The 13,222-nt window shown below is 35.5% G+C and overlaps 2 protein-coding genes across 3 annotated transcripts; one reads left to right on the forward strand and one right to left on the reverse strand.

Moving 5' to 3' along the window:
• The first annotated feature begins 728 nt into the window (after nt 1–728).
• On the forward strand, nt 729–7,673 carry LOC103319032 (putative magnesium transporter NIPA4). 2 transcript variants are annotated; one of them, XM_008220526.2, is made up of 9 exons: nt 729–1,313; nt 3,185–3,241; nt 4,919–5,009; nt 5,082–5,242; nt 5,378–5,505; nt 5,607–5,744; nt 6,616–6,708; nt 6,954–7,059; nt 7,228–7,673. In XM_008220526.2, exons 1-9 carry the CDS (start codon nt 1,139–1,141, stop codon nt 7,335–7,337), a joined length of 1,059 nt encoding a protein of 352 aa, XP_008218748.1. In that variant the 5' UTR covers nt 729–1,138; the 3' UTR covers nt 7,338–7,673. The 2 variants fall into 2 exon arrangements, with proteins under 2 accessions (XP_008218748.1, XP_088900963.1); XM_089044837.1 differs by lacking the exon at nt 729–1,313 and adding an exon at nt 2,101–2,153.
• A 1,505-nt stretch (nt 7,674–9,178) lies between these two features.
• On the reverse strand, nt 9,179–11,750 carry LOC103319033 (Cox19 family protein (CHCH motif)). Its single transcript, XM_008220527.3, has 2 exons — nt 11,460–11,750; nt 9,179–9,612 (listed from the first exon to the last, which is right to left on the reverse strand). Exons 1-2 carry the CDS (start codon nt 11,546–11,548, stop codon nt 9,507–9,509), a joined length of 195 nt encoding a protein of 64 aa, XP_008218749.1. The 5' UTR covers nt 11,549–11,750; the 3' UTR covers nt 9,179–9,506.
• Nucleotides 11,751–13,222: the final 1,472 nt, after the last annotated feature.

Consider the following 13,222-nt stretch of genomic DNA (forward strand, 5'->3'; position numbering starts at 1 on the left):
GACATGGGAGTTCGAATATGAGACCACTGTTATGCAAATCAAAGTAAATATTAAGACAAATATTTCAAGTAAAAAGCCATAAAATATCTCTCCTCATTATGTATAGTTTTAACACTTTTACATTAACACTTACCACAAACTATGACATCATTTTTTTATACTACGAGCACTTTTAAAATTATAGTTTACTAAACACTCAACTATATTAGTTTTGGTTTTTCTTATAGCAATACTAACTGACCATTAACTAGTTGTATCATTACCTATTCCTCATAAAGGATCAAGCTACATGTAATTGTTAGAAAATTTTAAATTGTAACAACTGTTATACCAAGTTATGAGAAACTTTTTGTAGCCTTGAAATGACATCATTTTCAACTCGACAATTGATAAAGACTCAAGCCACTTTGTAAATATCTTCGTTTAAATTTTGATTCACGATTTGTTTGTACCTACGCATGTGGAATCCATGTAAATTAAAAATAAGGTCCGCAATTACCACATAGACATCGAACACCGAAAGCTAATCGGAGCTTACCTAATGTAGAATTCTCATGACGCCGGGTACTAATTTAAAATGATTTGAAAGGTCGATACCAATTTGAAATGACTCGAAAAAGTTGGGATTAATATGTAATTTACCCTTAAAAATACAATTTTTGTAAGAAACCTAACAATTAAGGAAAAAAAAAAGGGATCAAAAGATGGAGTATAGCACTCATCAACCTTTGGTCGGAGTGAAGTCGTTATTATGGTGAAACCGAGTTAAAATTATAAAAATCCAATCTTCGATTCGCATTAACACACACGACACGCCCTCTCTTCTTCTTTCTTCTTCTTGTTCTCCTTTGCCTTCCGATCTACAACAACAGACTACAGCTGTACATTTCTGTACCCACCGCCAACTCCCAGCGCCGACATTATCTTCAATATCTTCTCCATCTAAATCTCTCTCTGTGTTGTTTCTTTGTAAACTCGATCGAACGTGCTCTCTCTCTCTCTCTCTCTCTCTCTCTCTCTCAACTCACTCCGAGTCGCTTGCCTATTTGGGTATTTGCAGTTTTGTAACAGTAATGATACACTCAAAGCCTGTGAGCGGAGAAGCTTTTTAGGGTTTTTGCTTCTGGGTTTCTCAGCCATGGCGACTGAGGGTCAGAGCCCCCCGATGAGCTGGAGAGATTCCTACAGGGGCATGTCCTCTGACAACATCAAGGGTTTGATTCTTGCTTTATCTTCGAGCTTGTTTATTGGTGCTAGTTTCATTGTCAAAAAGAAGGGTTTGAAAAAGGCCGGGGCTTCTGGCATCAGAGCAGGTTCGTAATTCACATGCTTTTCTGGGTACACTTTTCAAAGTTCAATTTCTCCTCTTTTTGTTATTCTGATGTGGGTTGTTGTCAATGGAGAGCGATTGGGTGTTTGAGTTTATGTTTAAATTGTTGTAATTTTCAAAGTTTACCCGGAATTGAGTGAAAATGGACAATGGGTTCAACTGTAGAGCGCAGTTCAGATTGGTGCCCACAGGTGTTCTATTTAGTGGATTGAAGTTGAAGGAAGTTTAGACCCTAATTTATGTTAACTATTAGTTGCTGATTGTTAAATTCTTGCTGATATCTGCAATTTTGTTTTTTTAAACCCAATTTTACTCAGTTCATCAATTGGGAAGCTATCTAAACTAAAAAGACCCTCTGGGTGTTTTAAAGTCACTTTGTCAAGATATGATGCCAATTGTGTGTCTGGATGTGTGTTTTCTTTTCTAATGTTATGCAAGATTGTTTAATGTTGAGCAGTTGTGTTTCATTTTAGAATTTGTTGTTTAATTTTCAAACTTTTTTTTTGTTACATGGAAATGGATATAGGATAAATAACTTATATGCTGAAGATTGATTCATAAAGTTGTTGAGTTTACAAATTTTCCGTCAGTTGGCAATTTGGTTTGTTTAGTAGATTAGCAGTTCAAAGTTAAAGTGATATTACTCTTGTTGAAAAAATTGTTCACTTAATTCTTACTGAGTCTTAAATATCAGTTGACATTAATCACATGCCATTTCAAATTTTATTTGTCAATGTATGATTACCATATCTTAAGCAGTTGCATGCATGGTGTATGTATGATGCCTATGGCGGAAGAAGCTCAGTATCAAAAGTTTATACATGTAAGGGATAAATTTGTGAAGGTTTCATATATTTGTTATTTTAATCATTGAATTTTTAGAATTCTTTATTTTTCGTATCACAGTGATGTGTGTGAAATGAGTTTCTCGTTTGTCGCATTATTGGTTCTCTAGACTTCCTTTGCAGTTAGTTGCAGTTATTAGTGTTACGTCTTGTAACCCTTGAATAGATACATTATGTCCTTCCAACTACTTTATTTAATTAGTACAAGTTTATTAAAAACACCAAAGGCGCTGCTCGATTCATATGATTATTGACAATACTAACAATGGGAATCCGCTAATCTGGGTTGATTTGTTATTTGAAATTTACATTTCTGCATTGATTTTGGTTGGCCAGATCAAGTAAAATATAGGAGTTAATTGAAGTATCAGTTAAAATTACGATCATTGTGGGTTTACCTTTAACAGTGTTGCACATTTATGATTCGATTGATTTGAATGAAAAGTTTAGGATTAACCTTTATCTTGAAACCATTGACCAAATCAACTATTGTTGTATGTCTACAAGTGATTGTTAGTTGCTGATCTTATGTCAAAGAATGTAATGATAGAATATTTTCAGAATATTGACTCTTTTAATTCAAGTCAAGTGATTGTTAGTCTGTGGGGTTTTTTCTTTCTTTTTATTTGTTGTTCTCAATATGAGTATTCTAGATGACTTGCATGTATTCATTGCATCTTACTTATCAGTACATATTTGGTTTGTTTACTTCCGTGGGTTTTAGTGCATCATCTTACCTTTGTGATAAATTTAACAACTCAGTATCTGAACAACAAATAGACAGTAGTTGGTTTCAGTATACTCTAAATAATGTTAAGGTGAATTTTGTGAAATTATTTGTTAGAGTTTTTAGAGAAGCTAGTCTGTATCATGTGTTATTTTTTTATTTTAGGTTATTTTTTCCCATGCCTTTGTTGCTTGTCTATTCTTTTATGCTTTATATATTCCTGTGTTTCTTTCATTTATCACATTGAATAATTGGAATTGAGTCACTTTATATGTTCGACAGGAGTTGGAGGATATTCTTACCTCTATGAGCCACTTTGGTGGGTGGGCATGATAACAAGTGAGTTATAGTTCTCTTTTCTCAATTATGTGATCAATGAAGATCAATTATTGTTTGTTTTTTCTCTGAGGATTGTAGTTTCTATTTATATATTTGAAATGTACTGAAGGTGATTATTTTGAATACTATAGGAAAAAAATGACTTCTGATTGATTACATTTTCTAAAGTGCGCGTACACACAAATATGTGGATCCTAGTTGACAGATATTTGAAACAATAAAACTGGTGAACCTTCAGAAGAGCGTCAAACTTATGTTTATTCTACAAGATACTAATTTACAGGGAAAGCCTTTTTGCACCGTAAGACATGAATAAATTGGCATCCTTGTCCTTCCTGAATAGTAATTTTGAAAATGTCTTTATGTTCTATGAATTTAAGGGTATAATTCTAGTTTTGGCTAACCTTGGTGAGGGCAATTCTAGCATTTGAGAGAGCCTTGATCATGAAATCAGTGCTTCCCTGCTGGAAACGATAGACTAATGGATTCGATTTATAGTCTAATTGATGGGACTTAACTACAGTTTACGCATTAACCTCACAATATGCAAGTCTATAAGAAGAAATTTGTTCTTTGGTATTTGGATCCTCTACTGATGCTATGAGTGCAGATCCCATGCTGATAAGTGGTACGGCGTCGTTCTGACTATCTCCAACTTAACATGTCATCTTTGTAGTTTGGCTCACAAACCCACCTTTCATTCTTTAGCCAGAACAACGCATCCACCACTCATGTATAGTACAGCCAAATCCCATCCCCACCATGCGACAATCCGATGGGAAAACATTTTTATCACAATGATGATGGTTGTCCTATTCAGAATTGAGAAATTTTTAGACCTCAATTTTCATTTTCCTGCTCCTGTTCGGAGCGTCCCTACAGATCCAAAATGTGGGTCAGTAAATGTCATCCTTGGTGAATGGTACATGTAAAATTGGGTTTCTGGGGATTTTTTGGTTTGAAGGAGTTAGTTGGATGCTATGGTCCAATGGCGACGGATACAAGTCATCGCCATTGGACCTGTTGACTGGTAACTGGTACAGTTAAATAATCCAAATATGATGTTTGCGTTTGCTCTTCTTGACCAGGCAGAAGCCATGAAACATCCTCCATGAGACCCTCCAATCTTTCTTGCTAAGTGCCAGCTTTTGTGGAAAGATTTGGTGAGTTTCAGTAATGGGACGGTGTATGTGGAAGGGTTTTTACCATCACTGGTAGGACTGAGTGGAGCAGCGACGTTGCGATTGTGGTGGGATGGGAGTTTGTTGAGATAAGCCAGTTCGGCTCTGGTATTTTTTTATTATATTTTATCACAAGGTTCCTGGGAACCAAAAATAAATAAAAAAGCTAAACGTGTATTTGTGAAACATCAAAACACAACCGTTTCAATTGGTGAACAGAAGGATCTGACCCCTTTTTTTTCTTTTTCTTTTTTTTTTTTTTGGTTTTTTTTTTTTTTTTGGGGAGGCTTGGGGGGTGAGTGCTTAAAATTTCACATTTCCATCAAAACTTCTGGCTGGCTTAGTATGATTTTCCATTTTTTGTTTTGGTATCTACCTGCTAATTTATGGCTGATCACATTTTTAGTCTAAGGAAGTAAATGGTTATTTGTGCATCTTATAGTCATGACCATATTTAAAAAGGAAAGTGCTGACAGACATTTGCCATTTTTGACAGTGATCGTTGGGGAAATTGCTAATTTTGCGGCTTATGCATTTGCGCCAGCTATACTAGTAACTCCTCTTGGTGCTCTCAGCATAATTATCAGGCATGATAAAAACTCGCACATGAATATGGTTGCTTCATAGTATTGAGTGCTGATCATAATGTTGTCTTGCAGTGCTGTGCTTGCACATATTATTTTACGTGAGAGACTTCATATTTTTGGGATTCTTGGTTGCGCTCTATGTGTTGTGGGTTCTACAACAATTGTGTTACATGCTCCTCAAGAACGTGGTATTGAATCTGTAACAGAAGTTTGGGATCTTGCCATGGAACCAGGTAATTGGTTTATTCTCTACAACCATTTGTCTTTTTATTGACTATTTGATTCTTAATTTGCATGGTTTACTCTCATTTGACTACACTGAAGGTAAAACAATTTGTTTTTTAATAATCATACTTGTTTGTTGGTAGGTTTTCTCTTGTATGCAGCTTTGGTCATAACTGCTGTGTTTATTCTTATATTCCACTTTATCCCGCAATATGGCCAGACACACATAATGGTCTACATTGGAGTTTGTTCCCTTGTAGGTTCCTTGTCGGTATGTATTGCTATATACTTCTGTTAATTTGAAATTAACTTTCTTTGTCTATGTCATCTTCTTTTCAAGTGTTTTTTACTCTTAACGGTGTCCTTTGACAGGTCATGAGTGTCAAAGCCCTTGGAATTGCTTTGAAGTTGACATTATCGGGCATGAATCAACTAGTTTATCCCCAAACTTGGGTCTTCACTTTAGTTGTCATTACATGTGTGCTTACCCAAATGAATTATTTGAACAAGGTAAGTATTAGTCCTTTCCTGTCCTTGCATAATTGTTTTATTTTTAAATTTTTTTAAATATTTTTTAAAGTTTTCTAAATAATCATCTTCTATTTCCTCTTTGGATAAAACCAAAAGTATTAGTCCTATAAAAAGGTGGAATTTTCCATTTTAAATTTCTCCTTCATTACATCCATAAAACGATGTCATCATATTCTAATTCAATCATTTCGAAGCTGTCAACAACCCAGGTGGTGGGTAAATTTAATCCATACCATTAACAATTTTCTTGAGTGACAGTGACCTCAGCTAACATGGGAGAATACATGTTCCCATAACGTGTACTTTCTGGTCTTCTTTATTGGTGGAATCCTGCCCCCTTTTTGTATATTTAAACTTTAACTCAATCGAACTTGCTTTTGATTGACCTTTTTTCATTTCACCCAAGCAAATTTTAAGACAGTTATAAAAAAAACTTAATGATAATGCCAATCATCAGAAAAGGAACAAAGGATGTATTGAGGAAGGCCTGTACTTGAGAAAAAGTCCAATCATGAAGCTTGCCCCTTTCTTGGTGCTTCAGCATTTGCTTTCACTGATGTCCAAAACCAGCCTAATGATGCATTATGTGACAGATCCTCAGCAACAGTATGCAGATTTTGTCAATTGTGACAAAACTATAATAGTTCACATTATTTGATTGTGGGTCTTGTTTTTACCTGTTACAATAGCCTCCTTTTGAATTTGTAGTCACTTTCTATTTCCTTTTTGTTTTTCTTGTACGTTTATGGAGGATGGAACCATGTTTTACCCTTTTTCTTCATTGTTAATTTGTTATTGTTTTCTAATGGCTCTTTGAATTATTATGATATTTTTTTTCCTTCCATTGCAGGCACTTGATACTTTCAACACAGCTGTGGTATCTCCGATATACTATGTTATGTTCACATCACTAACTATTCTGGCTAGCGTTATCATGTTTAAGGTATATTCTTCCTGCGATTATATTGGTACTCTTTTTATTTTTGTTGTTACTTTGTAAATGTTTTTCTGGTTAGTTAGATTTAAAATTTTCTGTCATGAAACGCTTCAGTCTCAATCGAGGTGTCCATTGCTGCCACCCTCTGCGTAACTTTTAATTATAAGCTAGTCCTCCAAATATTTTCTTTTTTTCTTATTATGATGGGGTGATATTGAGTCTACATTTTTCCTATGTTACTGTATTTTCAGGATTGGGACAGACAGAGTCCAACCCAGGTTATCACGGAAATGTGTGGGTTTGTGACTATCCTTGGAGGAACTTTTCTGCTTCACAGAACGAAGGATATGGTTGATGGTATGTTTCCTTCTATTATTTTTATCATTGATAGATTATTGTCAATCTTAACAAGGAACCTATGGTTGGGTGTTTGGTACTTGCCTGCATGGTTTTTGGACTCTCTGAAAAATAAATTCATGTTTCCCATACTGAACCTTGGATTGGTAATGTCATTGAATTGTACAGGTTTGCCAACATCAATGTCCTCCATGCGACTATCGAAGCATGCAGACGAGGATGGAATTGATGGTGAAGGCATCCCTCTTAGACGGCAGGATAGCTCGAGATCACCATGATGCATTCTTTAGCTCACATCTGCCATTCCCACAAGCTTGCATGCTTATTTTTGGGGGACGTTGCTAAGTGTACCTGTACTTTATGGAGCATCGTATCTACCCCATCCTACCCAATCTTATATATTTTTTTGGATAGCTTCAGAGATTGGTAAGAGTTTTCCCCCTTTTTTGTTTATTTTCGCTGATTGGCTTTACAGTTACTGCTTTTAGCAATATCATTGTATACTCTCTCCCCACTCCTTGACAAAGAGATTGGCCAATTGTAATTTTACGCAAATTGGTTCCGCGGTGTATCTTTTGGCTAACATTTGCCATTCAATGGATTTTTAAAGAAAATCTGAGATGGGCTTCTCTCTCTCTCTCTCTCTCTCTCTCTCACGTGCCAATTGTAATTTTACGCAAATTGGTTCCGCGGTGTATCTTTTGGCTAACATTTGCCATTCAATGGATTTTTAAAGAAAATCTGAGATGGGCTTCTCTCTCTCTCTCTCTCTCTCTCTCTCTCACGCGTGCACACACACACACACACACAAAGCGAATCTGGCTGATTGAATTTTTGTACAACACCGGCAGCAAACACATGTAAAACTAGAGAGTTAATACTTATTGTGCCCCAATATTTGTCTGATATCTTGGTGCACAAGTCACCACATGAACTGTCCTTGCTCGGATAGCATGTGTTTCTTTTGTTGTAATTTTCATTTTTAGAATAAATAATTCTAAATACGTCGGAGAATTGATCAGTGGCCCCCAATAAAAAAGAAAAAAAGAAAAAAAAAGGCCATGGTTGCCCTCTTGAGATACCTTGCCACCATCTCAAGAGGTCAACCATGGCTCTTTTTTTATGTTTTTTTTTTTCTGTTTTTGGGTTGTGGGGAATGCATGTTAAGGCTCGCATTAAGAGCAAAGAAGAGAAGCAAAACACCCCTTCCTTAAAGCAAAGCAGGGTCTGAAACTTGAGCTAAAAGGAACCAGTTGGTTTACATTGGACGTAATGATTTGTAGTCGTAATGGAAAAGGAAATCTTTAGAAAAACGTTTTGAGGCAATAACAATTCTAATTGTAGCATCTAAACTTGGGTTTAATTAATTAATCATACTCTGATTTCTTATCCAAAAATAATTAAATGGCTTATGGATTTCACGATTTCCCCTCACCATCTTGCCTTGTGATAAAATAATGAGGATTATTCTACCTCCTCGTGCCCCCTAAATCAAGCAAGAAATCATTGTCATTTCGATTTGCAGCATGTGTGGTGAACCAGAGACACAAGTTTATACTGAGGGGTAATCTAGGGCAGCGAACCTCAACCTTGTGACAAATTGGAATACAATTCATTACATTATAGTATGAAGAATGGTTGGATTTAAAGATTGATGAAATAATTGGTATTTTTTAAAATTTAATTTAATTTAAATATATATATATATATTATTCATTTATATTTAGTGCCCATGATGAGAACTTATAATTTAAAGCGTGGCTGTCCACAGAAATCAAGTACCCAAATACACATTCTGAGTGCAAATAAAACCGTAAACAGTATGCTACTGTTGCGTTGGAATAACCAAGTGTCTTTGAGGAGGAGAAAAACTTCCCTACCCCCTTTGCATTGCATTGCCCTTTTTTCATATCAATGCAACGGGATAGGAAAGCATCTCCTTGAAAAGGGTCCAACTGCTTACCAATCTTCGTTATCATAGTCTGACCGTTTTTAGAACCGTAAAACCAATCTTCGTTTAATGCTGGTTACCAGATTTCATGATGCAAAATAGTTCAAGTAAAACTGTAAGCTTGTAATGTAATGGCATATTGCATTTCAAACCAAAATAAGAAATAAATAATATAAAAAAAGACATATTGCCTTCTTTTATTTACGTGAAAAATAATCCAGCTCTAGATCGATTCACATGTATGAAAATAAAACCTTACGCACACAAGTGTATCAATCAAGACATCAACAGAAAACTTTTCTAGCATCCTTTACACTATTTTTGTTTTCCCTCCCCCACCTACTATTGCATTTAATGTGCCATAAGCTTCTCGTAACAAGAGAAGCTTATGGCAAGTCGTAATCACATCAAGCATTTGGCTGCTGTGGAATTTTGCCTGGAGTATGATAGAGGTAGAGCTACATTTAGTCATTAAGTGCAAAATTGACAAAACTTTCTACTTAGGCTTTTGCTTCAAAAGACCAGAGAGCGAAGCACAGTGAGTCGAATTGTAATTGTGTTTCTCGCAGCAAGACTGCAGCAATTCAATGACTGTAATGCACCTGCCAAGTATAAACACTAATCACAAAAGTAATAACAGAAAACAGGAAGAATATAATGCCTGAGAAGAGAGGAATCACGAATGCATATGTTTGATATTGACTATTACTCTGACATATATAGCCAGTTACACATAATAACTGATATGAAAAGTACAGATACTTCAAAGTGGAAACCACCAATTAGCTTTGAATGCAAACAAGCTAATGTCACAACTTCTGAATGTCAGCAGAACGCAGGAATCAACTCCCAAAGTTCCATAAAATTGGTTACCAGTTCAATATATACACAAATGAGCATTATATAAAAGAACAAATCCAACATACTCAAAATCCAGCATATTCAAAAGCACAAATGAGTATTACTTAAAAGCACAAAGCACAAATCAGATCATGACACTTCGAGTTTGACAACCAAGAGAAGACCTTAAATCCACAATAACTACAAATGTCGGGACAACCAGACCATGTATTTTATATGAGTTTGACATCGAAATATTGACAGATGTTGGCTCAAACAGCAACCAAAGGTGAAAAAAGACATTGGAAGAGAATGGTCTGAGTAGGATAAGTACTAATGAATGTAACCACATATTATTCTCCATGACTCGTACCAGACACTCAATTTCCACGATCATGATCAAAGAAGACTTTAAGGCGGCTTTAGCATAGCAGTTACTTTATTCACCCTAGCTACCAGGGTGACTCCACATAATTATGGCTTAAATATTTAAAGTAAAGTAAGCTGGCAAAACTATTATCAAAAACCAGATATAATTTTTATTTTCAATTGAAAGGTTGAACAGGAAGGCCTTCTAGTTTATGTCAAACAGGCACCTAAGCACCAGAGAAGTTTGTTGAAAAGCCACATACTAAAACTTAATATTCAATCTCCTTGATCAACCGCACTTACACTCTAAAAGAAGTAGATATAAATGGTGAGTCTTTGAAACTGTTCTATTCAACTTGCAATGGATGTGTCATTTGTGCCAATTGGAAACACAAGATGGTGTCAACCCACCCAAAACTCAATTTTCATAAAAAAAGAAAAAAGAGAAAAGGAAAAGGAAAAGATAGAGACAAAATGTATGCCTCATAAACCACTGTTTCTAAAGACCTGCTAAGATAGCCGAAAAGGTTAGAATGGTCCTTCATTATTTTGTTAGAAGAAAAGGGTGGAATCATTTGCTGGTCATATATGCACAAGCTAAGCGACCAACCAAGAGTTGAAACAAACATAGAGCCACAACTCCTAGTCAGTAAAGCTGGATATATACCAGTATGAGTATAACTCCATCTGTTGTTGGAGATCACAGATGCACACTTTCATGGTCCTAAAAGAAAAAATTGCCAAAGAAAACATTGCCAAGGAAACAACTAAACTAAACCATTTTCCCTTGAATTGTTCCCACTTTGTGTCAAAGCACCACTTTTTTGGGATCTTTCTTTAAAAAAAAAATTGAGTGGAAGTTTCTATATTGAGTGATAACATTATCATCCTACTTGGGTTGAACTTATACAACAATGAAACCAAATTAAGTGTATAAATTTGAAAAAACCAAACCAGAATATATATATGAAGAAAAAATCCAAAGCAAACATTGGAAATGAAAAAAAAAAACCCTAACCAGCTAAATATCACAATCCATGTATGTACAAATAAACCAGACCAAAACGAAAGATAAAGAAATAAACAGAAGATAGAGAGAGATATTCGACAATGAAATTAAATTTTCATTTCGTGGAAAAATTGGAAAGAGCATTCAGAAATGTTATTTGATGTTTCCTCTGTCTTCTCGGCAACCAAACAAGAGATATATAGATTAATTAGGCGGAAAAAGAAGACGTACTTTTGAGGGAGGAAGTTGTTCTTGGAGAGACATGCTTGAATGTAGCAAGCTTCTTTCTTGCACGGCTCTATGCTTTCTTGCTTCGCCATCTCTATTTTCTAATTTCTAATCGATTTGCGTTCGAAAATGGCAGCTTTTGCGGTTTCTCGTATTTTCAAGGGCGACCGACCACCGACCTTTCCTATAGTGCCACCTACTGTGCAGGTTCTGTCATGCCCCCGGTTAAGCAATTGCTTTATGCGATTTTTTCTTTTTTTGAGTTTTGGTGGCTCTACAAACGCTTTTTCACAATCAAATGTATTGGCTCAATAATAAAAGTGTTTATATGATCATAAAAACATTTAACAGATGGTTCTTATGAAATCAATTCGAGAAGCACTTGGATTTTTAACAACGAAAAAAGCATTTATTCTGCATCCGAGTTTCTTGGGTTCGATTCTACTTCTTAAATATCGCTAGTATTAAAAATGAATTAATTAAATTTAATGTTTTAATTCTTTAGTAAATTTATATGTTTCATATCATGATTTCATCTGCTAATTTTATTGTCACCCCCAAAATAATGAGGCACGGACGTACACAAGTCTCAAATTGGAATTCATGACAACTTATTGGTATGTGTTTGGGAGAAAACTTATACCCTTTCTAACCTTTCTAACTTGGGCAAACCAGAAAAAAAAAAGTTTACTCAATTTTTTTTGCTGGCACCATAGTCTTAAATATAGATAATAGCGACGAAATATCGAGGATATTTCGGTTTTTTCGAATCACGGATATTTCGGAACATATCCATGTACGTATCGTATAAATATCGACGATAATATCGAAAAATATTGATGTCGATAATTTCGCTCACACTTCAGCAATATTTTGTCAAAATATCGATGTAATATCGCTAAAATATCGAAAATATCGATGTAAAGAAAAAAAAAAAAAAAGAAAAAAGGGAGGAAAAAAAAAACACAAAGGGGATTTGAACCCCTCCCATTTTACTCCTCCAACACCTTAACCACCATATATCACTTATGTTTTAGTGATAATATGTTAAAATATTTATATTTATATGAGTGACATGTTAACAATTACATGCAAAACTATTTTGGGGATTTATCATTTGATGAATACTCTTCACTATACACTTAGGCCTAGTTTGGGATTCTTTTTAAAAAGTTGCTTCTGCTTTAAAATAATTAGTTGTAAAGTAAAGCATGTTTAGTAAACACTATTTTAAAGTCATAGTACAGATAAAACTGTTTGTAAATTTCAATATAAAATTGTTTAACTGAATAATGACTAAAATAGACATGATGTTGCAAAGGACCCACTAGTATAGCGGTTTGGAGTATTTACTCCCTCATCCTAGTGTGTAGTTTAATATGCTATTGCCTCTCAATAGGAAAGGTCTTAAAAAAAAAAAAAAGACATGATGTTAAAAGTGTTATGCACTAATCATGTGGTGGTAGTGGTAGCGATGGAGTGGAGTTTGTGGTGAGATGAAGGTGGAGTTGGTGGTTGTGGTAGTTGTGGTGGTGAGGATGGCGGTTGTGAAGGTGGTGGTGGTGGTGGTAGTGGCACCATGGTGGTGGTGGTGGATGTGGAGGTTTTGGAGGAGGAGGTGGTGGTGGTGGTAGTGGTGGTGGAGGAGGTGGAGGTGGAGGGTGATGGTGGAGGTGGTAGTGGTGGTGGTGGAGGATGAGGAGGAGGAAGATGTGGTGGTTGTGGTGGTGGTGGTGGCGGTGGTTGTAGAGGTAGTGAATGTGGTG

The sequence above is a fragment of the Prunus mume genome, linkage group LG2 (assembly GCF_029339155.1).
Source record: "Prunus mume cultivar Tortuosa linkage group LG2, ASM2933915v1, whole genome shotgun sequence".
In the NCBI taxonomy this organism is placed as follows: Eukaryota; Viridiplantae; Streptophyta; class Magnoliopsida; order Rosales; family Rosaceae; genus Prunus; species Prunus mume.

Coding starts and splice junctions, on each gene's coding strand:
- LOC103319032 (XM_008220526.2), top strand. CDS start 1,139: ATGGCGACTGAGGGTCAGAGCCCCCCGATGAGCTGGAGAGATTCCTAC. Junction 3,242..4,918: donor GTGGGTGGGCATGATAACAA/GTGAGTTATAGT, acceptor CATTTTTGACAG/TGATCGTTGGGGAAATTGCT. Junction 5,745..6,615: donor AAATGAATTATTTGAACAAG/GTAAGTATTAGT, acceptor CTTCCATTGCAG/GCACTTGATACTTTCAACAC.
- LOC103319033 (XM_008220527.3), bottom strand. CDS start 11,548: ATGGCGAAGCAAGAAAGCATAGAGCCGTGCAAGAAAGAAGCTTGCTAC. Junction 9,613..11,459: donor AACAACTTCCTCCCTCAAAA/GTACGTCTTCTT, acceptor TATACTTGGCAG/GTGCATTACAGTCATTGAAT.